The following is a 27,702-nucleotide window of genomic DNA, read 5'->3' as shown; positions in this document are numbered from 1 at the left end:
CCATGTATCGGGCCAGTAAGCTGTCAATGCTGCGATACCCCCACTCCCCCGGGACAGCCAATATGCCGCGTTCACAACTTCGCACTTGCGCCCTTCTCTCCCTTTGTCACCTCAGCGACCTCACTCGAGCTCTCAGGATTCCACCCAGCAATCAGGTCCTCCACAACATTGATCTCATCCTGTCCCCACACCAACCCGCCCACTGCTTTCCACTCCCCACTATCCGTCTGTCTCAGCACACGATACGTAGGTACGCCGCAAAGACCCAGGTCTTTTGCCTCTGCAGTCAAAGTCCGTAGTTTGGCTTTGGCATCGGGCTCGTTCGCGCGTGCAATGAGGTCAGCACCATTGAAACCACCTTGGTCAAGGACAGCGCGGAGTACGGAGTCGTCGGACATGTTTTGGTTGTGGGACCAGCACGCTTCGACTGTGTCTGATTAGCATGCTGCGTGGCATGTATCAGGCGTTTTGCAAAAGAACAAAAGTGCGACTTACATAACAAGTTCGTAGTCTCCGGCTCTACAATAGCAACCCTCAACACAGTGGGCGTCCGGATAGGGAACGTATCCGCCCAGTGGAACTTGACCTGTCGACCACCGTCCTGCGCACTAACAGCGTTCCAATACTCCGTCCAATCCGCATGATCTTGTCTCGACCACTTCGCCTTCGCAGGACTAACCGCCGACCCTGGTAGATTCGGCGCACCAATCTCTCTAAACAGAATACCGAGCAGGAATGGTTTCATAACAACCTCCAGTCCGGATCCAAAGTTACTCTTCAGTCTTTCCAATTGCGTGTACCCCAGAAATGCCCATGGACTGCTGAAATCGAACCAGAACTCCAACTTGACAGGACCGTGAGGAGTGTTCTTTGGCACGCAGCGAGGCATCAGACTCTTGAGTCCAGGGACACCACTCCACCCTTTACCAGCCGAAGAAGAAGATGAAAGAGCGTTTAACGTCGCCTCAACAAAATGCATACGATCTTGTCCCCAAAAGAATCTCCCTTTCTCCTCCTCGCCACTAACCCCCGTCCAAACCGCATCCGGGATCCAGAAGCCAGGAACACCAAAAGCACCTCTCTGGATGGCTTCTTCGGTACTCTTTTCCAACTCTTTCCTCGCGTTCACATCAGCGAAACACTCTTCTTCCAGCCCTTGCACTCCACACTCCCTCGCGATCTGCAAAAGCGTCGTGTTGGAATTTACATCTTGGCCGTCTACCCAGTAAGCCTGAAATAATCGATCCGTAAGCGCCCTCCTCTTCTCCTGGTCCTTCACACAGTACAACAAACGTAGGGCATTGACTGTTTTGCGCGGATGCTGGGGTGGGGGGTTGTATCGGATGTTGTATCTGCGGAGTGTGCGCTGCATACCATGTCCTGTGACGGCCTTTTTGGCGGAGTTGAAGACATCGGAGGCAGAGCCGCCAGCGCCTTGGGGCGCGGATGTGGCGCGGTAGATGGCGCCTAGGAGGACGGGTTTGTAGATCAGGTTTGCGTGCGTGCGTTGGGCAAGGGATTGGACGCGTGTGGAGGCTATGTAGGCGAAGGGGCAGGAGATGTCGTAGTTGAACTCTAGGGTGGGGGCGGCTGGCGCCATGGTGGTGGAGGTTGGGTGGTAGATGACCGCTAGTTGTTAAAACGCAGTATAGAAGGATGGATAAAGATGAATTAGTCTACAGATGCAAGCCATGAGTAAGCTTGGGCAACTGGTCAGCTTCAGCTCGGTATACCGTAGCGTTGATGTGGGGTAGATTCAGGTACAGCCGAGGTCCAGCTGTGCGCCGGAACACCAACACCATCTATGATGGAAATTGACTCAAAGAATTGATACATTTTTAGTATCTACCTTTTACGAACGATGTCGTAGTCTACCACACGTGATCAATCCCTCTAGTCTATGCATAGTTGAAGCTAGTTCTGCAGAGTGGACAGCTCGAGGCATCACTACTCTTGAACCACTTAAACAGACAGACGCCATGGAACAAGTTCTTGCAAGTGTGACATTTCTTGTCAGGCAACTTGCGATCGGATCCAACTATACTATAGCAGATCGCACATTCAATCTGGCCCTTGAGCGCTCCATCGACGTTTCTCTTGAATGTGGTCAGCGCGTCGATCAGGCTGCCATTGAAGATTGTAATAGCTCCCAGCGAAGTTCTCAGCCATGATTGCCACTTTTGCTCGTTGACGGCAACGCGATTCAGGCCTTCGATGTGGGCATTTGCAAGAGGGAATGCGGCAGGCAGAGAAATCCTCATCGCCATGGTTTGTTCGTCGACAACGTAGGACGCAGTGATCTCGCGCGCGCGGTTAACGACCTTGACCGCGAATGCTGAATCGGGCTCAGATGCGGCCTGTTCCTCTGACCATGTGTTGACTGCGTTGAGGGCGGCCACAATCACAGGTGGTGACACGTACTTCTCCGTCCAAGGCTCGAGCGCGACGACTATGGCGCGCGACTTGCAGCTCTTGAACCAGGTCTTTGTCAGAGATGGAACGTCGCGCAGACACAGGAAGTACAGGTGTGTAAGTAGCCACTGCAGATCGCGCTTTGGAGGCTCAACATCTGCTTCGTATGTCGTGATGTCAAGTTTGGAGACGTCGACCGGCTTGTTGTGCGCGTGGCCAAGGAAGTCGAACATGAAATCGAGCAGACCTGGAAGGTATTCACCTTCTCTGATGTGCTCGACGTAGTCGTTCTTGACCTTGAAGGATGCATGTTCCAGGTGATCGAATACCAGCAACCAGCTCAACAGATAACCGCGCAATGGCAACGGCACACTGCGTTCAAAGTTAGCGTCAGCAATCGCTGCAACCGTAGGCGCGTCGATGATCAGAGATAGCAACTCCTCGGGTAAACGCGCGGTAGTCTTCTCCAATGCCGCATCGATAGATATCTGCTCCTGAGCTGCGGGAATCTGCTTATGCAGGATGTCGAAGGCAGTTTGCTGCACAGGTTGCGATTCCACGTAGAGAAGAGGGAATAGCTCTTCCGTGGACTCCAGATGCTTGAGCGATACCTTGGAAATCTGGCGCGCTAGCACATCATTGACCATCTTGAGCGGCTGATGGAACTCATCCGGAAAGTGCTGCGAATGCTTCAAGATGTTGATAAGCCCATCAGCAACTGGTTGCTCGTTCTCTTTCCAAGCGTCGAGAAGATCGTCGTTGGGCTCTTCGGCTTGCGTCAAAGTTCGGAGCTGTGCGTATAGCTTTAGGGATGTGTGCACGAGAGGAATCGGGCTATCCATGCCGGACTCGTTTGACTCCAGCTCTTTCGTGGTCGCCCAGATTCCGGCGAGTGCACCCAAGATGCCAGCCCAGTGCTCGCCGTACATATCGCCAACCAATGGAAGCAATACTGTCAACGCGCGACACAGTTCGGCCTTCACAGGACGCGAGAGTGCGTCTGCTTGCAGCCACGGTACAACATGCTGAACAAACCGCATAAGACGAGGACCGGCGATGCTTTCCAAGATCCCCTCTTGGCCCATAACACTGTTCAATAGAACAAGCTGCTGCAGTGCCTCTTGCGACTTTTGCTGGGCATCAATACCCGTCAGATCGGCGATGACCTCATTACACATGCGCTCACAAGCCTTTGCATATGACAGTGGCTCCTTGAAGGCGTTCAGTAGCGCAAGAAGCTGGAGGGCGTTCTTTGAACTTCGCGTCGTCTTGAGCGTTTCCTGAAGTTGAGCAGTCTGTGAATTCTTCCAACCAGCGATCTCAATGGCATCAGCGATCATGACCGCGTACGCTCGTGCGTGATAGTAAGCTGGAGACGTCGCGCTGGCGTCTATGCTCCCCAAGAGTGTGTTCGCCCAAGACAACAGCGTAGCGTCGACATCATCCTTCGACCACATCGCGGCAAGGCTCTTTAGTTCGTGTGTCACAAGAGTTTGAGCATCCGAGATGAAGGTCATGGCCTCGGCTTCAACGTCTGAGTTGTATTGTGCCCAGAAACCGTTCGCGCCAGCGAGGCCAAGGTTGTCATCTGCGAGTTGTACGGCGACCGCAATGTTGCGGAGATAGGCAGCCCGAAGTTCAGAAGGAAGCTTGTCCATGGAGAAATAGTCGGGGTTCTTGAACAGCCTCGCCACATATTGCGTAATTCTGTATGCAGGAGAGTAGCCATCGGCATCCCGTGACATGGTCCTGATCGTAGAGGGCATCTGTCCATCATTCACCAGATATACGGCGCCACCAAGGGGATTCGTAATGGCCAGAGATAATTTTGGTACAGCGTTGAGGAATGGCTCCATAGATGCATTCCAGTCGTCGATGCTTGGAAACACTTTAGCAATCTCATCCCAGTCACCACCAGCTTTGACGGACTGCTTCGCCAAGTCAACCAGAGTCTCGACCGAGACCGATGTCGGGGATGCGTCTCGTAGCCCTTGTTGAACAAGATTGTAAATAGATTGCTTGGAGTCAGATCCAGAGGATAAAATTGTCTGAATGGAAGCGTTGACAGCTTTAGCAGCCTGCGCCACTTCGTCATCTGGAGATTCTGAGGCCAGAAGCAGGCTTTGCAGAAGGCCGGAGCCTTGCGGACTAGAGACAAACTCTCGGAGCATCGGCGGGTTCGACTTGACTATTTGACGTAGGCCCTGTAACGAGTAAGGAGCCTGGTGCGATATCGAGAGGGTTTCCGTCATGTACGCAAGGATCTCGTCTGTTGTTTCCGGGGAAAGTATCTTCGCTGGCGATTGAAGCATACGGTTGAACGAGTCCCATTCGGTAGAACCTTCTACAGCTTCGCGTACGTTCGCAGTAATGTACTTCTGCAACTCAGGGTCAGAGGTTGCAAGATCGAATGAGGGCGGGATCCTGGAAGAGGTAAGAATTGCTTCAAGCGCCTTGGTCTTCGCCGGAGAGTCGGTCTCTTTGAGAACAGTCTTGAGCGACGCGCTCCATGCGTTCTTGAAATACGCGCGATCGGACTTGGTATATAGTATGTCGATCACGTATGAAGACGAAGGAGATAGTACAAGGCCTGGGAGATCGTGTTGTATGAATGACTCTAGGTCTTGTTCGGATTGGGTAGATGAGATCAGGCTGGGATTTCGTTTCGGCAAAACCGCAATGGTGCCCGCTGCGCCATATGGCTTTCCGTTTCTGTTCTTGAGTACTTCCAGAGCTTCCCCAACTATTGACGAGCAAGCTTGGGAAAAAACAGATTGTAGCTTCGCCAAATTCTCGATCGTGAGCGCTTGGTCTTGTATAGTTGCGAAGCGTGTGGCGTGCTGAATGACGCTCGATTGAGACTTCTCATAATCTTTCGACTGTTCGGGGGCCAGGGTCTTGATAGCATCGACCAATTGTTGGGAGAAAGTAGGCCATTGCTCTTCTAGCACAACGGCCATTCCTTGGATGCCTAATGCTTTGGAGAGCAGACCTGAAGCATTAGAAGGCACAGCCCAATGCGAGGTCTCTAGCGTCGGTCGCAGGTACTGCGTTATTATTGGTAGCACCATCTCGTTGAGGAGCTTGGTCTTTTCCTCATCACTGAGTCGCTGAACCAGATTCCCAGCCACTTCCAGGTATGCTTTGAATCCCGCTTCGTGATTGTACTTTGGCTCGTCCTTGCGGATAATGCCACCATGCAGGGCGTTCAGCAGCTCCGCGGAGTCGGTACTGGATTGAGGCAGGACTTCTTCTGGTATGATCTTCAACAGCTCAGGTATGCGGGCCCAGGTATCACGAGGTCCTAGTTGAGAGCCCTTCTTCAGGAACTGCCGTAGGCGTCTGTCCACCCCAGTCTTACTTTTGTAGTCGGTAGTCCACACGGAAGGGTGTACAGAAGTGAGGAGGGTCAAAGATTCAACGTAATCGCCGATAGAACCGGTCTGATCAGAGTTCAACCCCTCTGCTAGGTATGCCTTGCTCAGGGTATCGAGATTCTCCTGGATAGCAGCATCCTCCTTCGCAACGCATGTCCTGAGAAGACGGTGCACTGCGCGCCGTATGCCAGCGTCATTGTATGAAGCAAATTGCCACAGCTTCTTGTCGCCAATCAAAGTCTCGTAGTCGGCGTGGTACTTAGAGAGCTCCTCGGGCTGCAGATTGTTCAACAGGCTGCCCAGTAAAGATATGCATGCAGAGATGACGCGGCTATACTTTGCTTCCGCGTCATCTTTGCTGACTATCCGCTCGTCGCTCAGAGTCGCCGTACTCTCCTTGTCCACTGCATCGCGACAGTATTCTAATATGGGCTGTTGGTAGACCTTCCGAATGCTCTGTAACTTTTCGGGCGTGTTGAAGACTTGTCGGAGCGAGGTCTGCGTCGCGTCGACTACGGATCGGTCGCTGTCATACAGACCACATAGCCAGGCTGCCACGCTCTTAGGCATGTGTCGTGCTATGCGCTTGCCGGCGGATACGGCGAATTGGCCGTGGACGAGGTGGGCATTCTGGCGAACGGCTTTCGCGTTGTCGATCGAGGTTCGCGGGTATATCTTGATCCATGCCTCGAGCAGGCCCTCTTCGACTGGCTCTTGCAGTGACGATATGTACGATTGTATGTCTTCCAGCGCCTTCGCCTTGGTCGTGCTGTCTTTCTTGGACAGATTGCGGAAGTAGACGACGACGTTTGGGTCCGAGATGGCGGAGAGGTCTGGGGGCTCGGATACGTAGGACAGGGGCGACGTGCTCGCGCTGAAGGCTGCTGATGCGCCGCCGAACGCGCCGAACGAGGTCGTGGCCGCCCGCGCGCTGCTCGCCTGTGCCTTTGCTGCACGCTTTGACATGGCGGGGTTGGGTGAGGGTTGCGTCACTCAGCGTCGAGGTCGGGGAGAGGTAGGCGGGATTGTCTTTGAGGCGATGAAACAAGTGAAAGCCAGCTGCAGCTACGTATCCAAGTACACAAAAGAAACACACGCTCGCACGTCAGTCACCATGGCAGAGGCTTGCGGATTACGCGAAATATGCGGCTCTGCTTGATGACGGCACCAACTGTGGGTAGCGGAAGACGGTGGGGACATCCCTGCCCTTTGGCCAGGCCCAATCGGTGCTAGTCTTGTCGCGCTGACCGCGACCGAACTTCGTCTGGAGGCAACGCACACTCGCAACTTCTCTTCGTTTCCGCCAACTCCCCTCCGCTACAACAAAATCCGCGCGGGCGGTGGACCATCAACATGAGGTTCTACATCGATAACCTCCCCGTGCTATTCCCATATCCCCGAGTATATCCAGAGCAATATGCCTACATGTGCGATCTCAAGCGCACCCTGGATCAGGGTGGCCACTGTGTCCTCGAGATGCCTTCAGGAACGGGTAAAACCATTTCTCTGCTCTCGCTCATCGTCGCTTACCAGCAGCACTATCCTGAAAAGCGGAAGCTGATCTACTGTTCGCGTACCATGTCCGAGATCGAAAAGGCCTTGGCTGAACTCAAGGCGCTGATGAAGTACCGCACTACCGAGCTGGGCTACGAGGAAGAATTTCGGGGTCTTGGATTGACCAGTCGGAAAAACCTCTGCCTGCACCCGTCCGTCAAAAGAGAGAAGAGCGGTACCGTAGTCGACGCGAGATGTCGCAGCTTGACTGCTGGCTTCGTGAAGGAGAAGAAGGAGCGCGGCGAGGATGTCGAGCTTTGCGTGTACCATGAGAACTTGGATCTTCTGGAACCTCACAACCTCATACCGGCTGGTGTATGGACTTTCGATGGCATACTGAAGTATGGTGAGCAGCAGAAACAGTGTCCTTACTTTACAGCCCGGAGAATGATGCCTTATTGCAACGTCATCATCTACTCCTACCATTACCTCCTAGATCCCAAGATCGCAGACAGAGTCTCCAAAGAACTATCCAAAGACTGCATTGTCGTTTTCGACGAAGCCCACAACATCGACAACGTGTGTATCGAATCTCTCAGCATCGATCTTACCGAAGATGTACTCCGGAAAGCTACCAAAGGTGTCAACAACCTCGATCGCAAGATTACAGAAATGAAGACCAGTGACGCGACCAAGTTACAAAATGAATACGCGAAGCTTGTTGAAGGTCTCAGAGCTGCCGATGAAGCGCGAAACGAAGACGCCTTCATGGCTAATCCAGCGTTACCAGACGATCTCCTCACAGAAGCCGTGCCCGGTAATATACGGCGAGCGGAGCACTTCGTTGCCTTCCTCAAGCGCTTTATCGAGTATCTCAAGACACGCATGAAGGTGCTCAACGTCGTCGCCGACACACCACCAGATTTCCTCAAACATTGCAAAGACTTGACCTTCATCGAGCGAAAACCACTCAGATTCTGCGCCGAGCGTTTGACATCACTTGTTCGCACCTTGGAACTCACAAATATTGAAGATTACCAGCCGCTTCAGGAGGTCGCTACCTTCGCCACGCTAGTTGCCACATACGAGACCGGCTTCCTGTTAATCATCGAGCCCTTCGAATCAGCAACGGCAACAGTACCAAACCCTGTTCTACATCTCACCTGCTTAGACGCGGCCATAGCCATCAAGCCCGTCTTCGAGCGCTTCTACTCCGTCATCGTTACTTCCGGAACCATGTCTCCGCTAGACATGTACCCACGCATGCTCAACTTTAACACCGTTGTTCAAGAATCCTTCACCATGACACTCACACGGAAGACATTCTTACCAATGATCGTCGATCGCGGTAACGACCAGAACCAGGTCACATCGCAATTCGAACACCGCAACGACTTACAAGTGCAGCGAAACTTCGGTAATCTTCTCATCGAGTTCTGCAAACTGACGCCAGACGGCGTAGTCGTATTCTTCCCTTCATATCTCTACATGGAGAGTATCATCTCAGCATGGCAAGGCATGGAAATCCTCGACACAGTCTGGAAGTACAAACTCATCCTCGTCGAAACACCCGACGCCCAAGAAACCGCCCTCGCGCTAGAAACCTTCCGCACAGCGTGCAACAACGGCCGCGGCGCCGTCCTACTTTGTGTCGCGCGAGGAAAGGTCAGCGAAGGAATCGATTTCGACCACCACTACGGCCGCTCTGTGCTTTGCATGGGTGTACCATACCAATACACCGAATCTAGGATTCTGAAAGCGCGATTGGAGTTCCTGAGAGAAACCTACCGCATCAAAGAAGCAGACTTCCTCTCCTTCGATGCCATGCGCCACGCAGCCCAATGTCTAGGTCGCGTCATTCGCGGTAAAGACGACTACGGAATCATGGTACTGGCAGACAAACGCTTCAACAAGAAGCAAACCCAGCTCCCCAAATGGATCCAACAAGGCCTCGACGCTAAGAGCACAAAGCTGTCCATCGACCAGGCTGTAGGCGCCGCAAAGGCCTTCTTGAAAGATATGAGTGTCCCGTTCAGCCGAGCGGAAACAGAAGGACACTCGTCGTGGTCGCTGGAGGATCTGGAGGCTCATCAGCGCAAAAAGGAGGCTCATGGCATTAGTGGAACGGACAACCCAGCTATGCGCGCGTTGGAAGGTAGAGCCGAAGTCGAGCGCATGGAGGTTGATGAAGTGGATGAGTTTGGGGGCACGGCGGATGTTGATGCTGAGATGGCTGAGATGGCAACTGTCGACGCATAGAATGGCCCAGGCGACAAGCCAATCCCTCGTGAATATCCTTACATGAAGGGCGGTGTTAGTGAGACCGGCGATTCGTCATCGTAGCGCTTGGGTTGGATACCGCATTTTGGGCGCACACCAAAAGGTGATTTGGAGCATGGTAGAAGAATAGAATTGAAGGCGCATGACAAGCCGCGGTCCTAAGATCATCCACTTGACAGAGGTGCACGTCAGAGTAGGCATGTAGAATTGGGTTACAAATATCGCATTCAACTATGAACCTGTCAGGACAGAACACCCTGCTAGGAAACCATACACATTCCAAGCGACCGGACTCCATGCGTGCTACTTAGGAAGAAGAACCAACGCCCCAGTCCGCCATGCAGAACTCCCGAGGAAAAGAGAAACTCGGACCACATACTGTGTTGTAGCGACAGACACCAAGAACCCTAACCACGTTCCATCTTCTCAGCACGTTTATATTTCCATATCCATGAACAACCATTTCTTGCTTGTCAACTCTTCGCCCTGGCTGAACTCGTCGAGCGTTGTGAGGCCGAAGCCGATCCAGCCCAGATCCTTCGTTACGTTGGCCAGAGCGGCTTGGTCGACGTCGCGGTCGATGCACAGGACGAGACGATCGCAGGAGAAGTAGTCGACTTCGCAGAGTTCGAGGAGGGCCATGAGACTGTGGAGCATTAGTATATCGCTACCGAGGACGCAAATGTGGACTTACCCAGCCTTCAAATCTCCGTTCATGACAGATTCATCGAAGAAGATGAACATGGCCCTCTCGTCTTCCTTCTGAGCAACGAAACCCCGGAACCTGATGCCACCAACGTAGTCCCACATCTCAATGTAGTCGGCTATCGCGCCCTTCTCCTCCTCGAACCGCACCATTTCAGGCGCAGCAGAGTCGGTCGAAGAGTCCGAGTAGCGACGAGCATCGATACCGTAGTCGTTGGTGATAGCGGTGGTTGCAGTCGTAGTGTTGTCATATGGCATACCCATCACTAGCGAGTTCTGGCGATGCTGGCTCCCCTCACCCAGGAATACAGATCGCAGTGTCTCGCAGAAGAGTCTCTCACACTCTCCCGTGATGGTGTATGCTGCCCCCCCTCTGCGCGCCTTGCCATCTTGGGCGGTGGACGCGTTTTTGGCGGCGAGGGGGGGACTTGAAGGGGGTGATGGAATTCCCTGTGAATGTTAGTAGTGCCACCTACATAGAACGTAAGGCGTGGACATACCGAGCTGACCTCAGGAACACCACCCGGCCCCGGCAGACGGGGTAGTGGAGTAATGGAAGCCGTGGAGGCTGGCAGTAGCGGCGTTTACGGAGTAGCAGCTAGCGCGGACATTGCTCGCGGACGAGTACGAATGAATGCTACTATTACTACTCATACTACTACTGCTTCGTTTCGTCATCGCCATTGCTACAGTATTGCCACGGTTGGTTCGGTATTGGTGTAGTGGGGTAGTGGTGTCGAAGACGGTGGTGCGTAAGCGAGATTGTTCTTTGAGGTAGTTGCGGTATCGTTGTGTAACAGAGGGCTTGAGTCGACGTTGGAGTTGGGCGAAGATGAAGAGGAGTTGGGTTATAGCGCTGTGGGGTCTTTGGGGCTCGTGCACGCGTCTCGCACTCTGAATGGCCCGCCACTAGCGCTAGAATCTTCGCAATCTCGGAAGCCTCGGTTCTGCATTTTATCGTAATGACTGACGTGAGTCTGCGAACGTCGGAACCGAAATGTGAACAGCAGGGTTGCAGCATGTCACCTCGATCATGTGGCACTTTTGCAGACATGGCGCGTTCTGGATGTTGCTTGAAGATTGTGTATTACTACCGCTCGTACATCTCAACCGGAACACCGTGTAACTTTTCAAAGTAGCTTCCTCAGCGAACCTTTGCTCTTTGGCAACATCGCCTCGCTATATCACTTACAGACCCGCCATATGGAAAAGACATTGGCGAAGAGGACTGAGAGATCCTTCCTCCTTGCACACATCTAATGAAACAACCCCAGATTATGCAAGTCGGATATCTCAGACGACGCGCTATGCAGTTGATACAGAGACAGAAACGGAAATGAGAATGGCGCGAACGCACGCAGGCAGGCGGAGTCCTGCATGGGAGTGGATCCGATCCTGACGGGACCAAGTGGACCCTACTGCGCGTGGATTTTTGCAAGGTCGCGCTTAACCGACCGAGATGCACTTGATGTCGAAGATCAAGTCAGAGTTAGGAGGAATGTCCGGGGGAGCACCCTTCTTGCCGTAAGCCATCGCCGCAGGGATGGTAAGACGACGCTCGCCCCCGGCGGTCATGCCAGCGACACCGACGTCCCAACCCTTGATGACTTGACCGACACCAAGCTTGAACGAGAATGGCTTGCCCTTCTTGTTGGCTGCGTATTCGTTAGTCATGGTGGTACTATATGGAAGTTCGACAACTTACAGTCAAAGACCTTGCCGTTCTTCAGCTTGCCAATGTAGCGCATCTCGACGCGGTCGCCCTTCTTGGCGGCTTTGCCCTTGCCCTCCTTCTTGTCGTCAACGAGAACACCACTGACGGTGCGAGGTCCCTTGGCGGCCTCCTTCTTTGCCTCTGGCTTGGCGTCAACCTTGGGGGAGCCAGTTGGGCCCTGCTCAAGGTTCTTAGCGAACTGAACCTTCTTCTTGTCGCTGCTGGGGGTATCAACCTTCTCAGCCTTCTTCTCTGGCTCTGCGGCACCGGCAACAGCCTGGCCGTCGTTCTTCTTCAGCTTCTTAGCCTGCTTCTTGCTGAGCTTAGCATCACCGTTGGTCTTGCTGATCATGTCATCGAGGGTAGCATCATCCTCAGCAGCGCGCTTCTTGCTTTTCTTGCTGGCGTCAACAAGCTTGGGTGGCTCCTCATCGTCAGAGTCAACCTCAGTGATCCTGGGGTCGTTCATGCCATCGAGCTCATCATCCTCTGATTCTCCAATACCGTCGAGCTCCTCGTCTTCGGAGCCGAGATCGTAGCCGAGCTCGTCGAGACCATCGTCCTCGTCGTCTTCCTCATCATCCTCGTCGGGGAAGGCGAGGTAGTTACCGGTAACGTAAACGTCGTGAGTGCCGCTGACGGAAAGGTAGACCTCCTCACCTTGACGGACGGTGATGTCGAGCGGTTGCTGGTAGTGCTACGCAGGTATTAGATGGAGTCTGTTTGGAATTGTCATGATCAAGCATACCTTCTCGGGGTCGAGAGTGCACAGAACGAGCTCTTCAGGCTCGTCATCCTCATCCTCATCGTCCTCGTCGTCCTCGTCGCTCAAGTCGTCATCGGTGACCTTGGCCTTGCCCTTGGCCTTTCCCTTGCCGTTGGTCATGCCGTCGATGTCCATCTCATCGGCCTCAAGCTCTTCTTGCAGCTTCTTGGTGAGGGCTGCCTGCTTGGCCTTCTTTGACCGGGCAGGATCGCTGGGGCCACCGTTCTTCTCGCTCTCGCTATCGTCGGAGTCGGACATGTCCGAATCAGCTTCAGGGAGCGCACCAGCGGCACGCAGACGAGCAGCGATAGCCTCGATGTCACCCTCCTCGTAGTCCTCATCATCATCATCGTCCGAGTCAAAGTCCATGGGCACTCGGATGAGCTTCAGAGTCGCGCGAGGGTGCTTGTGCTCGTCGTCGATTTGAGGCTCGGCATCTGGGTCGATAGCCGCCATGGTGATGCGGAACTAATCATTATCAGTACTTTGCCATGGAATTGCGCATGCGACAGAGTTTTACTGCGAATTTTCGGCGCATAAAACTTCGTAACGCGGAGCAGGTAGAACCGGGCGTCAAGGCTACTCACAGTGGAAGACTGGTCGTCAGCAGCCAGGATGGGAAAGTTTCCAGCTGGAATGCGACGTCCGTAGACGCCTACGGGAATGGCGGACGACATCTTGGAAGTGGTCGCAAGTCTATGTCTGAGAGAGCTGACGGGATTGTTGAGAATATGAAGTCGGCGCACGTTTTTGTTGCTCAGGAAGTTGCACAGCTCGAGAACAGCTGGTAGAGCAGGATGATAACGAAAAGCGAGAAACTGAAGAGCAGCGACTTCGAGAGGTAGAAAAAGTTCGCCAAGGCCTGCAGCTTTCTCTTAGCGTGCTTTCACCGCCGGCAGAACGATCCACTTAGCGTCGCTAGCGTGACGTATTCGCGGTCCTCCAACGCGCCACGGCACGCGCCTTTCACCACCAACACCGATTTCGACATGCGGCAGCCGACGAACCTCCGCGACGCCCCATCATGACCCCGGCCCCGATGAACGCTCTTGATCCACCACACTACTGTCACCATGGGCTCGCGCCTAGAGAAGAACTCCGAGTCGGTCCGCAAGCGCATCGCCAGCCACCAGTTTGACGGCGAGTATGGAGAGGAGTACCGCGGCTCGGCCTTTGGCGGCTTTACCGACTACTTCAGGCGGAAGAAGATCAAACTGCAGAATCTCGATGCCGACATACGAAACCAGGCCGGTAACAAACCTCAAATCTTCAAGGGCGTCGTGGCGCATGTCAACGGCTACACGCAGCCATCGCTCAACGACCTGCACACCTTCATAGTCCAACACGGCGGCGGCTTCATGCAGTATCTGGATGGGAAGACTACGGTCACGCACATCATTGCCAGTAGTCTGACGCCGAAGAAAGTCGTCGAGTTCCGGAGATACCGAATCGTAAAGCCCGCGTGGATCGTAGACAGCATACAAGCGGGCAAGTTGCTGCCATGGAGCGAGTACCGAGTAGTTGATGAGGGCGAGAAGCAGAATGTGCTGGCTTTCAGCAAGGGCGGCATGACTAGCACCGCGAATGTCAAGACAAGGGGTTACCGGGACCAGACTGATGCCAGCTGGTACACAAGTCAACTGAGGGGAAGTCAGGCCGGTCCTGCGAGTACACCAACACCGAGTAGCAGCATGCGCGCGCGCTTTTCGAACAAGAAGCAGCGGCTTCCTACACCGGACGATGATATTGAGGATCTGCCACCCTCCCGCGGACCGGAAGGCCTGCCCGGCCAGGCTACATCCGAAGAGTCGAGTAAAGCTGCGAAGCTTGTTACACCACCCAAGACCAGCCCTTCGGTAGCCCCGGCCCGTATAGACGACGTGCCGGACGATGTCCACGATTGTCTCTATACGGACCCGAGCCCTCCTCCGCCCCAGCGCTCAGAGTCAAAAGACGACACCGAAGACCAAGCTGAGCAACTGCCTCCGGTGCAAGACGCTCCAAAGCCTAAGAACCGGGAGCTGACCGCCGAGGAGCACAATGCAATACTTCTACGGGATCCAAAGGTTCGCAAATCTACCGTTGTCGATCCGAACTTCCTCGAACAATACTATCGCGAATCACGGCTGCATCATCTGTCGACATGGAAAGCCGATCTCAAGTCCCAGCTGCAGGCACTAGCGAGCGAGAAGACCTCGTCACAGAGGGCCAAGCAGAAGCGCGCCCCGGGCGCTCGGCGCTATATTCTCCACGTGGACTTTGACAGTTTCTTCGCAGCAGTCAGCTTGAAGAAACACCCAGAATACAAAGACCAGCCGGCAGTTGTTGCGCATGGCCAAGGCAGCGGGTCTGAAATCGCGAGTTGCAACTATCCTGCCCGAACATTTGGTGTCAAAAACGGTATGTGGATGAAGCGGGCTCAAGAGCTTTGTCCAGACCTTAAAATCTTGCCTTATGACTTTCCCGAGTACGAAGCCACCAGCCGCGCCTTTTACGATGCCATATTGGCTAGCGGTGGTCTAGTGCAGAGTGTTAGTATCGACGAAGCGCTCATCGATGTATCGAACCTATGCATCGCTGCTGGTGGTAGTGATGGCAAACAATACTCCGAAGGCAGCAGTCATCGCGAGCAGGCGAAAGCCGAAGAAATTGCACTCAATCTACGCGACGAAGTCAGATCCAGGACTGGTTGTAACGTTTCCGTCGGCATCGGTAGCAACATCTTGCTAGCCAAAGTAGCCTTACGCAAAGCAAAGCCTGCCGGACAATATCAGATCAAACCCGAAGAGGTATTAGACTTCATAGGTCAACTTCAGGTACAAGATCTCCCAGGCGTCGCTTGGTCGATTGGAGGCAAGCTTGAGGACCAGGGAGTCAAACTCGTCAAAGACATTCGCGAACTTACGAAAGAAAGACTCGTTCAGATACTAGGGCCCAAGACTGGAGAGAAGCTTTACGAGTACGCAAGAGGTATCGATCATCAAGAAGTAGGGGAGCAAGTCGTCCGCAAGTCTATTTCTGCCGAGGTGAACTGGGGCGTTCGCTTTGAGAACCAGGAGCAAGCTGATGAGTTCATTGCAAGCTTATGCGGAGAGCTCCAGAAGAGACTGTTGAAGGAGAGGGTAAAGGGCAAACATTTCATGATGAAGATTATGCGACGTTCTCCAGACGCTCCTCTGGATCCTCCCAAGCATCTTGGCCACGGCAAATGCGACACGCATAATAAAAGCCTCACGCTTGGCGTCGCTACCAACGCCAAAGAAATCCTTACGAAAGAGGCATTAGGCATACTGCGCGGTTTTGGTTTCACCCCAGGTGAGCTTCGAGGCATCGGCATACAGATGACAAAACTTGAGCCTATGAAGAATGCCACGGATGGTAGTCTTGAAGGCTCACAGCGACGACTACAATTCAAAGTCGGCAACGCGGAAACAGCTCGTGTGGCGCGAGCCCCAAAAGCAGTTGAGGAAGACCCCATCCAAGACGATCCCGAGACCCCACGAAAGTCCAAAGCCTCGTCAGGAGAAGAGCATGTCCCTTTTGGCGCTCAGACACTCAATGCATCAACACCTTCACGCCGCCCGCTAAACATGTTAGGCACGCAGTTCATCATGCCCTCGCAGGTTGACCCCAAAGTACTGGCCGAGCTACCAGAGGACATTCGATCAAAACTGCTGCGCCAAACGCGTCAGTCTTCTCCTACACCTGCACGCAATGAAGACAAAAGAGGCAACCCTAGCACACCTACAAAAGCTTTGCCTTTCGCTATGACAGCACTCCCAGCCCAGTCTCAACTTGATCCCGATATACTTGCTACGCTACCAGCCGAAGTTCGTGCCGAGATACTTGCACAGTATGACGCCAGCATCACTCCCTTCTCTCCCTCTCGCCGTCCAAAGGGCGCGGACCAAACGATATTACCCCAATCGCCACGCAAGAATAGAATCATAGGTATCCCTGCGAAGAAAGCCATTGTACCTGTTAAGCGTGGTAGAGGCCGGCCACCAAGATCTGCAATGCTTGCTGCCGCTGCTCAAGCAAAGTCTATTAGCATGACTGGTAAAACTCTCACTCAAGCCAATTTCATCTCTCTCAAGAACCCCGCACGAGAAAGTGAGAGTAGAGAGAATTCCGCGGGCCCAAGCGATGATGCCTTTGAAGCGCCCACCGTACCCAAAGCACCAAAGGAAGATGACCTTGACCCAGCCTTCCTCGCTGCGCTACCCGAAGACGTTCGCAAAGAGGTACTCGCACAACACAAAGCCGAGAAAATGAATGCTTTCCGTGTCTCTGTATCACGCAAGGCTAAACCTCCACCGGTAGTCGAACCGCCTACAGAACTACCCATGATCAAAGTCCCTCGCCCTGTAAAGCCGACCTTTACAACCGACAAACTCTCGGCGCTGGCGGACTTGAGGGTCGCCATGAAGCAATGGATTGGCGAGTTTACTGACGAAGGGCCGTATGGCGAAGATGTTGTTGCATTGATCAAGTACCTCAGAAAGGTCGTACTGGAAGAAAAGGACATCAGCAAAGCTGTTGGTATGGTGAAATGGATCGACTACGTCATTAATTACGAGGCGCAAAAGGACGAAAACTTTTCGAAAGAGCCATGGGAAACAGCTCTTGCGAAGATCAAGGACGGCGTCTTCAAGGCGGTGAAAGAGAGAGGTTTGGGCCGAGTGTCTTTTGACTAGTCTACGTATGTTTCACGATTTATCACGAATGAACGAGCCATGCCACGCTGCAGTATGTGCCCCAGGTTCGGGTGACACGATGATACCTGACACTTGGGTATCACCAAGAGAGATTACATTCCACCCAACTTCCAAGGTGCATCATGCGGTCCATGGACATGGACACAAAGGCGACTTTGCGCTAGCACCCGGCAATATGTTCAGTCATGACCTATGACAGCAGACATATGACTAGGAATCACCCCCATCGTAACATGTCGTCAAGAAATCCTAGCTCTTCTTCCTGAGCTATAAAGCTACCTATACTGTTCTACTTTGTTTATCTTCCGCATCTTCAAGCAGAAGATCGCTGAAACCTACCGATCAATCACACATCCACATCACGATACCAATAGTAGCCTCCAGCGGTACGTTAGCACCAGAAAGTGCCGGCCACGATGAAATTCTGGAGCACACTTACGATGGCGGGATTCATTGGGGTAGTATCCACTACCGCGAATGACCTCACCCCGTCAAGGGTCTCTCAAGGCATTGCAGTGGCAGTAGCTCCCACCATCATTACAAACCACGTTCCGAGATCGAAAACTCGCTATCGATCTGTCCAGTTTCTGCTTGAGAAGATAGACCAAAAACTAAACTGGATGTCCTTCGTCGGTCCTGGAGGCGAAGCAGTCGACCCCTGTGCGCCTACATCCTCCCCCGCGCCCTTCCAGGGCCTCCATCGATGGTGGCCGACAAACAAGCCTGAATTCACGGGGACTAAAGATGAGCAAATTCCCGACAGATACCTCGAAAGGATGCCGGAGGTGAGTCTTGCAACGCTGTATGAGATTAGGCGAAGCATCAGGCTGACACATACATCCCTTCAAAGCCCGATGAAAGTCTTCCGATCACTATCAACGGTCAAGATAACTGCTACTACTCGAGCGACGGCGCGCAAAAGACTTGGATCGAGTGTGACGACAAGCACTTTGAACACTGTGGTTTCGACCCGCAGATCAAAGATCCGGAGATACACTGTGATAACGGCCGTCGGTACCGTCGCGTGTTCTTTTGCGACTTTGATGAAGAGGTGCCTAAGGAATCATCCTAGCATTAGGCTGTCTGAAGAGAGTGGCTAGAGGCGCTGGGGGTAGCACTTGCCGGATCCAGGTCCTTCCAATTACACCCTTTTCGTTCATACCTGCTAGCATGACTGCCCGATGTACTACCAGCCGCATTTTCTCTTAGCCATAGTTGATACTGTATAGGAACATGGAGACTGTGAGACATGGAAGAGCCCGCTATTCATTCAGTCTTGGTGTTACTGTGATACCTAGGTACGTTACCTGACTTACCCAGGTAGGTGCTCTACGCAGTATCAGAACATGACGCAATAATCGCGCCACGTGCTGCTCGATCACATGATCATAGCGCTGTTTCACCGTTGACGTTCGCACTCACTGTTGGCAGGTCCCCGATTGCTCCTGCCCCGCTTACAGTTCCATGATCCACGATTTTTAGTCCTTCGCCAATCTAAGCTTAGGCGCTTATCTACTCGGCTCTCACCTTCACCCGCGCTTTCTTTCTGCTTTACAAAACCTAGCCAAGCTACTGCCATTTAACCCCCCAACTTACACTCGTCATGTTTTCGTGGCTCCCTTTACTCGTTTGGCTTATCGCGTATCTGGTCGCGCCAGGTATCGCGGTACCTCTCGAGGTACCTAGCCCGCACGCACTCTCGAACAGTACATCAATGGCAACATCTGATGGAGCGATGGTCAGTACTTCATTTCAGTGCTCCTCAACAAAGCAAGACTGACCTTAGTACAAGCATATCCGCGACCCCAGAAAACTGAACTCCATCCAAATTATCCTCAGGAAGCAATCTCGGCTCTCAGCAAGAACAGAATACTATTACCACTTCTATGAGGGCCCTTCTGGTATGGCCGCGCCACTCTGTAGCCTGGGATATGGCATGAAAGACTTCCACCCTGTCGAATCTATGGGTCCATACTACTACAAAGGCGACCCAATCAAGAAGCCCCCATTTCCGCCGGAGGTGAGTCTGCAGAACACTGGCATGATCTGTGTCTTTTATCGATTCGTTATGAGCAGGTACTGACTTTACGCGGTATAGATGACTTTCCCTTTGGATCTCCCAGGCAAATATGTCGGCTGTCAATATACCTCAACAGGCGGCGATCCAGGCTGGCTTGACTGCGGCCCGGGTCGTGACATTCTGCATTTCGACCAAGATGAACGGTATTTAGAACCAGCCCAGGAATGCGACTGGAGAGAGAAGGCATGGGATCATCGCGGTTTCTTCGTGGATACTTAGGCTCGTCTATCAATAAGACGTTGTGCTCGAGGATGGCTGAGGCTGGAACATGCGCACAGCGCAGAGCGGAGATACTCTACATTGTGCGAAGGAATGCATGCATATGCCGCTCAGTCTCTCCTCCGTTTACTACAGTGCAATGTCTTCATACTTCCATACTACGTTTACCATTACTAGTGAAAGACCCTGTGTTTGTTTGCAACATTCCTTTGTCTCCCGCAAACGCTCGACCGCTGCTCTTCACAGCTCACCGCTTCTCTACCCCACTTTGAAGACTGATTACTTCAAGTCATCGACAAGCATTTAATCTACATCAAAGCTTCTCATCCAGCTCTCTTCCTCTAATCAGCGAAACACAAGACCCAGATCAACTTCCAATTCGCCATGCTCAACTGGCTTACTTCACTTGTCTGGCTACTTGCCTGCTTAAGCCTTGTATTAGCAGTGCCTGTCGACACGCCTGCCGGTAATGTCACATCTATAGCAAGGCGCAATACTGCGAGTGTATGTTTATTAGCCCTTTTGATACAATTTTGTAGCACTCTTGCTAATAAAGCTGACTACGCACTTCAGTATCCGTACTCCCTCCAGCTCATCCTAAGTAAATTCCCTGTTCGCCGATACAACTGGTTCATCTTCCAGGGACCCCAAGGAATCGCAGTGGATCCTTGCCTGGACCCTAAAGATGATCCAAACTTCGAGCGGGTCTACTTCGGAAGGGAACTCGCGGGCAAGGAGGACGACATCGCCCATCCGCCGTTTCCCCCTCTCAGTGTAAGTGGAATATTCTTAAACTCTTTGCTGAGTATCGCATGCTAACTCGCACTCTCTTATAGGTATACGCTGACATCGAGTATTCCGAAGACTGCCATTACATTGGTAGCGGCGTCGACGCTGGTCAGTTTCGATGCGGAGATTACTACATCATCGATTGTGCGAAAGACCCGCGCTACAACGAGGCAACCTTCAGATGTCCGGATGGTCGGGAATATCACCGCGGATATAACTGCGAGTTCTGAGGAGGCAGGCTAGATGGACCCGGGCTGATGGCAAGCGTATGTAAGGGTTAACCGTATGGTTCAAGTAGGCTTATCTAAGTGGTCATTTCACCCAACGTATGCACGTACGGTGAGGAATGCACTCGTCCTCAAGCAATATATTCGTCCTCAAGTGATGTGTTCGTCCTCAAGTAATGTATTTGTCCTCAAGCAATGCACTCGGCCTCAAGAAGTGTGAGCGTGAAGACAGGCCCGTGGGCGAATTCTGACGCGTTATTTACCCTCTGACCATATCTTAGCGACTGCCGTTTGCTTCATCTAAGACTAACTACAATTGGCTCCACACACGTGCTACTCTTGCGCGGTTGCCTACTTAACGCACTCACTTCTCACCACGAGCTTGTCGAGACATCGAGCCCCAACGCCAATTCAGAACATCGCGTCTCCGTTCATACACACTTCATCAACTCGACACACCCTGCCTACGAATCAATAGCAACTATGTCCTCCTTAGTCACCTACCTCGTGTGGCTCTTCGTCGGCCTCGGCTTCGTTCTTGCCGCACCCGCTGAGCAGTTTGCAGACCACCCCACTGCTGTAAGTGCGCGATGATGTTGAACGTCAAGCATCGTACTGACTAAGTTCAAGGGCCAGGGTCCGTATCCCTACTCCCTCCAGATCCAAGTCGAGGAGGTAGATACCAAGTACTACGTGTGGGACATCTTCCAAGGACCTAGCGGCGTAGCCGTGAACCCTTGTGGAGACACTCGCTTCGAGAAGGTCTATCATGGCGAGCCCGGATGGCACACCAACAAGCCAGACATGGACAGCCCTCCTTACCCTCAGAACTACTTGCCGTTCGTCCCCGAGGTGAGTTGGCTGCCATCTTTAGACGCTCACCGTACATGAACTAACTCACTTCTAGTTCGAGGTCCCGATCGAGTACGGCAACCGCGGTGACTGTGCCTACCACGCCACTGGTAAAGACGCGGGCCAGTTCCGTTGCGGCGACTACTACATAATCGACTGCGCCAAGGACCCTCGATATGGACAACAAGTTTCCTGCGGTAACCCACGTCCACGCTACGCTGTGGCCTGGTACTGCGAGTTCTAGAGGTTGGATAAAGAATCTGACGAAGAGCGACCGTGATGGTGGACAAGGCGCAGCTTGAGACATGACTACACGTCTCCTGCCTCCTATAGATATGGGAATACTGAGCCATTCTACGTAGAACCAATGAATGTATGAAGAACGCTCTCACTATCGCTCTCGGTCTCACTCTAATCACCCTGTACGTCAAAGCGCGAAGACCTGTCGCCTAACTTGGTCGTTTGCACGTCCCCTTCCGCCCGCCTTTTTGCCTGCCTTAATTTTGCCCACTAGAGCCGTCAGGTGCTCACTTCTTAGCCAAGAGATCATAGAATATATATGTAGCTCACAATGGCTCTCGCTCAGCCTCTATCCCTGACACAAAGCTTATCCTGAAGGCCTTGACAAAACGCACAATAACATCTCCCTCAACATGCTCGCGTGGCTCACCCTCCTCATGGGCCTTTCCATCAGTCTACTATTCGGCGCGACCACTGCAACATCTGCCCAGTTCTTGAGCCCCGAGGCGCAGGCTAATCGCACCGCACATGGTCTGGTACGTATGCATTATGTTCTGGAACGCGGTGCTCTACTGACCTTATATTAGCAAGCTGATGTGTTCACCAATTCGGTTCAGATCATTCTTGAGCGTTACTCGATTGCGGACTTCTACTGGTCGTTGTATCTAGGTCCTTATGGTGTGAAGATGAATGCCTGCAAAACAGGAGACTTCAAGCTCGGCTCGCAGATAGGTGAATTGGACTACGATCGCAACGACATCGACAACCCCCCAAACCCACCCGCGGTAAGTGAATTTATCGATTGCAGCTTGGAAGTGCACATGAAACTGACCACAGCGTAGACGGAGCTACCTGTTCCCGAGTGGATGGGCCGCAAGGACTGCAACTGGAAGACCAACGGTCACGGTGATGTCGGTCAGTTCGTATGTGGCGACTGGATGATCTATGACTGTGAGCGAGATGCGAGTTGGAACGATGGAGCGATCTCATGTACCGGCCAAGGTTGGTCGTATCATCGGGGATACGCCTGCAACTTCTAGGCTGGGGTTCTTCGTGCGTTGCATAACTCGGCAAAAGAGTCTTTCGTCGCTTGAGTAATGTGGTGGACGGTCTTGGGATTGGGATCTTTCTGTCTGCAACACGGCGGAACATTTGATTTCCTCTTAGAAGCCGGACAGCTGGTTACCATCTTAGATACTTGGTGAATCGAATTGGGTATCGCTTCCAGATACACATGCTTATATTCTACTCGCTTCAAGGTGCGCTAGTGGCCGAAAGAAAGCGCTTCCCTATTTGTTTGCTTGTATGGTCTCGGCGTGTGTTGTTCGTCTCTCGAGGGTGTCACTGCCTACGTGGCAACCAATCGGTTCACTTTCGCTTACAGTACATAAACTCGTCCCGCTGCTCGAGCCAACTCTCCTCTCCCTAACGGCTCTCGAAATCAAGAAGCAAGTAGCACGTTGACTTCTACGCCGTTAAACATGCGGACGCTCGCCACATTGCTTGTCAGCCCAGTCGCCATCTTCCTCGGCACGACTTCTGCTACCCCCGTCAAGTACACTGGCGTACAGAGATCCGAAAATGGTAATGATTGGCGCCCCTCGGTCGGTTTTCTGAATACCAAGATAGACTTCACCGCTAAATCCGAGGTAGGACTACTACGACTCCTCGGTCCAGATCCTTCTCCTCCGATCATCCGGTACAGAGTACTATTGGCAAATGTACCAAGGCCCAGCCCTAGTATCTGTGGATCCTTGCGGCTATCCAGACCCCTTCAAGGTCGCGGATTTCAAAGGCGTGTACCATTACGGACGAGACGCGATTGACAACCCTCCGCAAGCTCCTGCTGTAAGTCATGATACATGTTGCGGAAGCTTATGCCAGACAGGAGGGAAACGCTGTAGCTGATAGCACATTCTTAGATGGATCTCAAGTTGTTGAAGTGGATGGACCATGATGATTGCGTGTGGAGAACACAGGGTAACGGAGACGTTGGGCATGTAGTTTGTGGTGATTGGTTGGATATGCCCTGCGAGGTGGATGGGTCGTACAACCAAGGCGTGTTGAACTGCCATGGGAGGTCTTTCCATCGTATGTACGCTTGTAGGTACTGAGCGCGGGTGAACGAGGTGCTGGTTGCAAGCGGGTCAACTTCGGGGTCGCGTCAGGGAAATTGGGGGGGTTGGTAGGCGCTTCTGATCGAAGCCCCCTCATTCCACAGCTTTGGGTACCCGCAGTATGCACATTGCGATGGCGTGTTTCGCATGATCAAAAATCCTGTTCATTAACATTTTTATGCGCACCTGACTATCGTTTGCCAACTTTTGGGAATTTTGACGACTTGCCTGGTCTCGCGGTTGTAGGAAGCAGAGATCTGAGCTGGGGCGTGCACGGTCAGCTGACGACGACATTTACTAAGCCCAAAATAGTTAGCATGCGTAGCCCTCTTCGCGAAGTGAGTGCAGTTTCGACCTTTTCCTCATCGTCTACATCTTTGCTAAGTGTACTTTTCGAGTTCCCAGAATTCGCATACCCCGATACCCAGCGCACGAGTATCACATTAGTCGAAGTTAAAGTTTTGGCTTCTTCCGAGTATTCACTAGACTACGAGCCGAATGCGAGTATAGTACGATGCCGTATCGGTGCAGCCGAGGATGTCTTTTCGTCTTCGTCGATATGGTTGGTTGATAGTATCAAGTAGCAGGATATGAACAGGATGGTTATAAGGAAGTCCAGAGCTTCTGGCATATGAACTTGCCCCTCACAATCATCGGTGTCAACACTGCATTGCTTATTATTTTTGGGCTTCTTGGGATAATCCTTTTTTTCTTACAATCCACTAGCTCCCTCTAAATATGGAAGCCCCTCTATACTATTCGTCCAAAGGGTCGGAAAATGCTACCGCCTTCGTCAACGGACGAGTATACACCATGGACGATGCGCAACCATGGGCTGAAGCCTTTATCGTCAATCCCGACGGCAAGTTCGAAGCCGTCGGCTCGAACGAGGAGATCAGAACCATTGCTAAAAGAAGAGGGCTCGTTCAGTACCAACTACAAGAGAAATTCGTCATGCCCGGTATCCACGACGCCCATACTCACCTCTTAGCGGCCGGATGCCAGCGCACTGGGGAAGCGCACGTCGGCTGGGATAGCACCGACAAGACTCTCGCCAGCAACATCAAGTCAGCTTCCTGTGCCTGCGCTTTTTCAAACGTCATGGGCAACTGGATTATAGGCAACTTTTACCAGGCAAGCAACTTTGCCGATGGCATTCCCGACAGAAAATACCTCGACGAGCTTTACCCGGGCGACCCCGTGATCGTGCGCGAAATTTCCTGCCATCGAATCCTCGTGAACACTGCTGGACTGCGTGAGATGGGTATCGACGACGACGTCAAGGACCCGCCCGGGGGTTTCTTCTTTCGTCGACCTGATGGCACACTCACCGGAGAGATTGTCGAGGCTGCAACAACTCCAATCTGGCGTGGTCTACCGCGCACTCCACTCAGCTATGCCAAGACTGTCATCGAGTTTGCCATGTCTGAATGTCATAGGTATGGCATTACATCCGTGCAAGAGGCATCGGCCAACACCGTCTATCTACACGCCGTGCGTGAGCTGGAAGCGGAGAATCGCCTGCCTCTAAACATACACACACACATTGTTGCCGCACCGGAGAAAGCTCACGAGCGCGAGGAATCACTAGCAGCTCTGCTCAATGTTGCAGAAGCTTTTGAGAGCAAACATGTTCACACGAGCTTTGTCAAGTTCTTCCTCGACGGCGCTCCGCTTCCTCCACAGTCCACCCAATGCGATTTGAACGACCATGGAGCGCCCGATGCTAAGCATTTGCTGTTGAGCTACGACAAGCTACTCGAACAACTTCTCAAATACGATGCTCGGAACATGACATGCAAGATCCACGCCGCAGGCGAGGGAAGCTTGCGGCTTGCGCTGGACGCCTACGAGGCTGTGCGAAAGAACAACCCCAACGGTCCCAAGCACGAGGTTGCGCATTGTAATGCAGTCCATCCAGGCATGTGAAGCCATCCCTGAGCATCCTTCGCGAGATCTTCATGCTACCAAACTAACTTATGCTGTAGATGACATCCCACGGATCGCACGCCTGGGCCTTACCGCCGAAATGTCCCCGGCAATTTGGCACTATCCCATTGTGCAAGCAGCGCCCCATCTGCTCAAGTGGCCCTTCAACGATATTCTGGCTACAGGCGCTCGTATGACGATTGGCTCGGATTGGATCTTGACTCCCAACCCGAGTTTGTTCGATCCACTTGCACACCTGGTGGAGAGACTTGAAGTGCCTGAAACACCAGCCCATAAGGGATTGAACAAAAGGCTGGTAGCCGCTGCAACGCTCTGCCGTATGATCACGTTGGGAGGTGCAGAAGCGGTGGGAAGAAGTCGCACGCAGGGCAGCATTGAAGTTGGGAAGATGGCAAACTTCATTGCTGTTGACCAGGACTTGAGTCAGGGGGAGTTTGCTGGAGCTACAGTCTTGAAGACTTGGTTTGAGGGACGACAGGTGTATAGTTCTGTGCCGGGCCAGTTGGGGTTGAAATATTGATGGCTTGGCCTTCTGTAGATTAGCCCCGCCATCAGCGCATTTCATTTCCAGCAATAAATAAGTCAGTAGTTTTAGCTATTCTCGCCTCAGTGATTGGCATCTTCTGTCTCAATCTTCTCTTCTTCGTCGACTTCTCCAACCAGTGTGTATCCTTGAGGTTCCTTTACAGCCGCAACGAATATAACGCTCCCAACGATCAATCCCGCACCGGCGAACTTCCACCATCCCGGCTCCAGTCTCCATACAATCTTGTCCGCCAGCATAGCGAACACCACCTGAAGGTTTACTATGTGAAGCGCTTTCTTCGAATCGCCGGTCATCAAGCTCGCTGCCATGAGCCAATGCATAGCGAACCCCAATATGCCCAGCACGCACACAAACAGCCATCCTACGGCGCTGGATGGAAAACCCAAGCCTTGTTGCTGTATGATGAGCGATGCGCCGCTCAGTAACGTACATATGGGCGCAAAGTATGCAACCGTTGTCATCGGGTGTACGCGCTCTCCTAGGCACGACATGGTCAAAAACGAGACTGCGCCCCCGAAGACACCAATAAGTGCCGCACCAATGGCCAGCACGTGCTCTCTAGGCGTGTTTGTTACATGAGCGCTCCAAGGCTGCAATACGCAGAGTAAGCCGATGACCGCAACCAGAGTTGCGAGAATTTGAGCGACAGAGCAGCGCTGCTGACCCGGTAACAAGCCGAGGAGAAGGGCAGCGAGAATTGGCGCGAGGAAGTTGATCAGAGTGGCCTCAGCTAGTGCGAGATAGCGTAGAGAGACGTAGAAGCCCCAGATACCGAAGAAACCGGCAACGCCTCTTACGACGAGTAGAGGGCGCAGCTTGGGAGGACCGAGTGCACCACCAGGAATGGCTGCTGGGGACAGTACTATGTACGTCCAGGACAGGATGGTGATTATCGACATCATTACAATGAGTATCTGGAGAACATCAATATTTGCGTAGGTGGGCGGTTAGCATATTTCCATACCTCGGAAGTACCGACTGCTGTGGTGCCTGAGTCGCCGCTACGCTGCGTTCCCAAGATGCGCCCCAACGTCCCCAAGATGGTGGAGCATAATTGCGCCAAGAGCATAAGAAGAATACCAGCATTATTGTGAAGGATATGATCCGCGCTGCTCGCAACACCATAGATCCTATCTGTTATTAATGTAGCTGAAATCATGGTGTTGTGATGGGGAAGGTGAACGGAAAGCTCTCCGATGGAAGACGAGCTCGGGA

General features: G+C 52.8%; 11 protein-coding genes across 11 annotated transcripts; 7 read left to right on the top strand and 4 right to left on the bottom strand.

Moving 5' to 3' along the window:
- Nucleotides 1–71: 71 nt before the first annotated feature.
- On the bottom strand, nucleotides 72–6,755 carry J4E85_000468 (uncharacterized protein; the record flags this gene model as incomplete). Its single annotated transcript, XM_051464758.1, has 3 exons — nucleotides 72–427; nucleotides 496–1,629; nucleotides 2,060–6,755. The coding sequence occupies 3 exons, from the start codon at nucleotides 6,753–6,755 to the stop codon at nucleotides 72–74; spliced, it is 6,186 nt and encodes a 2,061-aa protein (XP_051331279.1).
- Nucleotides 6,756–7,142: 387 nt separating this feature from the next.
- RAD15 (DNA-dependent ATPase of the nucleotide excision repair factor 4 complex) lies at nucleotides 7,143–9,542 on the top strand (the record flags this gene model as incomplete). Its single annotated transcript, XM_051464757.1, has 1 exon — nucleotides 7,143–9,542. One exon carries the CDS (start codon nucleotides 7,143–7,145, stop codon nucleotides 9,540–9,542), a length of 2,400 nt encoding a protein of 799 aa, XP_051331278.1.
- Nucleotides 9,543–9,998: 456 nt separating this feature from the next.
- On the bottom strand, nucleotides 9,999–10,532 carry J4E85_000466 (uncharacterized protein; the record flags this gene model as incomplete). The annotated part of the gene is made up of 2 exons (XM_051464756.1): nucleotides 9,999–10,209; nucleotides 10,258–10,532. 2 exons carry the CDS (start codon nucleotides 10,530–10,532, stop codon nucleotides 9,999–10,001), a joined length of 486 nt encoding a protein of 161 aa, XP_051331277.1.
- A 1,182-nt stretch (nucleotides 10,533–11,714) lies between these two features.
- On the bottom strand, nucleotides 11,715–13,425 carry J4E85_000465 (uncharacterized protein; the record flags this gene model as incomplete). The annotated part of the gene is made up of 4 exons (XM_051464755.1): nucleotides 11,715–11,923; nucleotides 11,974–12,679; nucleotides 12,731–13,216; nucleotides 13,336–13,425. The coding sequence occupies 4 exons, from the start codon at nucleotides 13,423–13,425 to the stop codon at nucleotides 11,715–11,717; spliced, it is 1,491 nt and encodes a 496-aa protein (XP_051331276.1).
- A 396-nt stretch (nucleotides 13,426–13,821) lies between these two features.
- Nucleotides 13,822–17,445, top strand: J4E85_000464 (uncharacterized protein; the record flags this gene model as incomplete). The annotated part of the gene is made up of 1 exon (XM_051464754.1): nucleotides 13,822–17,445. The coding sequence occupies one exon, from the start codon at nucleotides 13,822–13,824 to the stop codon at nucleotides 17,443–17,445; it is 3,624 nt and encodes a 1,207-aa protein (XP_051331275.1).
- Nucleotides 17,446–20,149: 2,704 nt separating this feature from the next.
- On the top strand, nucleotides 20,150–20,784 carry J4E85_000463 (uncharacterized protein; the record flags this gene model as incomplete). Its single annotated transcript, XM_051464753.1, has 3 exons — nucleotides 20,150–20,269; nucleotides 20,339–20,539; nucleotides 20,602–20,784. 3 exons carry the CDS (start codon nucleotides 20,150–20,152, stop codon nucleotides 20,782–20,784), a joined length of 504 nt encoding a protein of 167 aa, XP_051331274.1.
- A 480-nt stretch (nucleotides 20,785–21,264) lies between these two features.
- On the top strand, nucleotides 21,265–21,877 carry J4E85_000462 (uncharacterized protein; the record flags this gene model as incomplete). The annotated part of the gene is made up of 3 exons (XM_051464752.1): nucleotides 21,265–21,360; nucleotides 21,412–21,633; nucleotides 21,689–21,877. 3 exons carry the CDS (start codon nucleotides 21,265–21,267, stop codon nucleotides 21,875–21,877), a joined length of 507 nt encoding a protein of 168 aa, XP_051331273.1.
- A 409-nt stretch (nucleotides 21,878–22,286) lies between these two features.
- J4E85_000461 (uncharacterized protein) lies at nucleotides 22,287–22,913 on the top strand (the record flags this gene model as incomplete). Its single annotated transcript, XM_051464751.1, has 3 exons — nucleotides 22,287–22,409; nucleotides 22,461–22,658; nucleotides 22,716–22,913. 3 exons carry the CDS (start codon nucleotides 22,287–22,289, stop codon nucleotides 22,911–22,913), a joined length of 519 nt encoding a protein of 172 aa, XP_051331272.1.
- Nucleotides 22,914–23,354: 441 nt separating this feature from the next.
- J4E85_000460 (uncharacterized protein) lies at nucleotides 23,355–23,777 on the top strand (the record flags this gene model as incomplete). The annotated part of the gene is made up of 3 exons (XM_051464750.1): nucleotides 23,355–23,477; nucleotides 23,527–23,721; nucleotides 23,748–23,777. 3 exons carry the CDS (start codon nucleotides 23,355–23,357, stop codon nucleotides 23,775–23,777), a joined length of 348 nt encoding a protein of 115 aa, XP_051331271.1.
- Nucleotides 23,778–24,803: 1,026 nt separating this feature from the next.
- J4E85_000459 (uncharacterized protein) lies at nucleotides 24,804–25,919 on the top strand (the record flags this gene model as incomplete). The annotated part of the gene is given in 2 exon segments (XM_051464749.1): nucleotides 24,804–25,414; nucleotides 25,430–25,919. 2 exon segments carry the CDS (start codon nucleotides 24,804–24,806, stop codon nucleotides 25,917–25,919), a joined length of 1,101 nt encoding a protein of 366 aa, XP_051331270.1.
- Nucleotides 25,920–26,546: 627 nt separating this feature from the next.
- On the bottom strand, nucleotides 26,547–27,386 carry J4E85_000458 (uncharacterized protein; the record flags this gene model as incomplete). The annotated part of the gene is made up of 1 exon (XM_051464748.1): nucleotides 26,547–27,386. The coding sequence occupies one exon, from the start codon at nucleotides 27,384–27,386 to the stop codon at nucleotides 26,547–26,549; it is 840 nt and encodes a 279-aa protein (XP_051331269.1).
- Nucleotides 27,387–27,702: the final 316 nt, after the last annotated feature.

This window comes from Alternaria conjuncta (assembly GCF_024043145.1).
Source record: "Alternaria conjuncta strain BMP 0040 chromosome Unknown scaffold_1, whole genome shotgun sequence".
NCBI classification, from domain to species: Eukaryota; Fungi; Ascomycota; class Dothideomycetes; order Pleosporales; family Pleosporaceae; genus Alternaria; species Alternaria conjuncta.
Note: the sequence above shows the minus strand (reverse complement) of the source record. Positions and strands in the feature narration are given on the sequence as shown.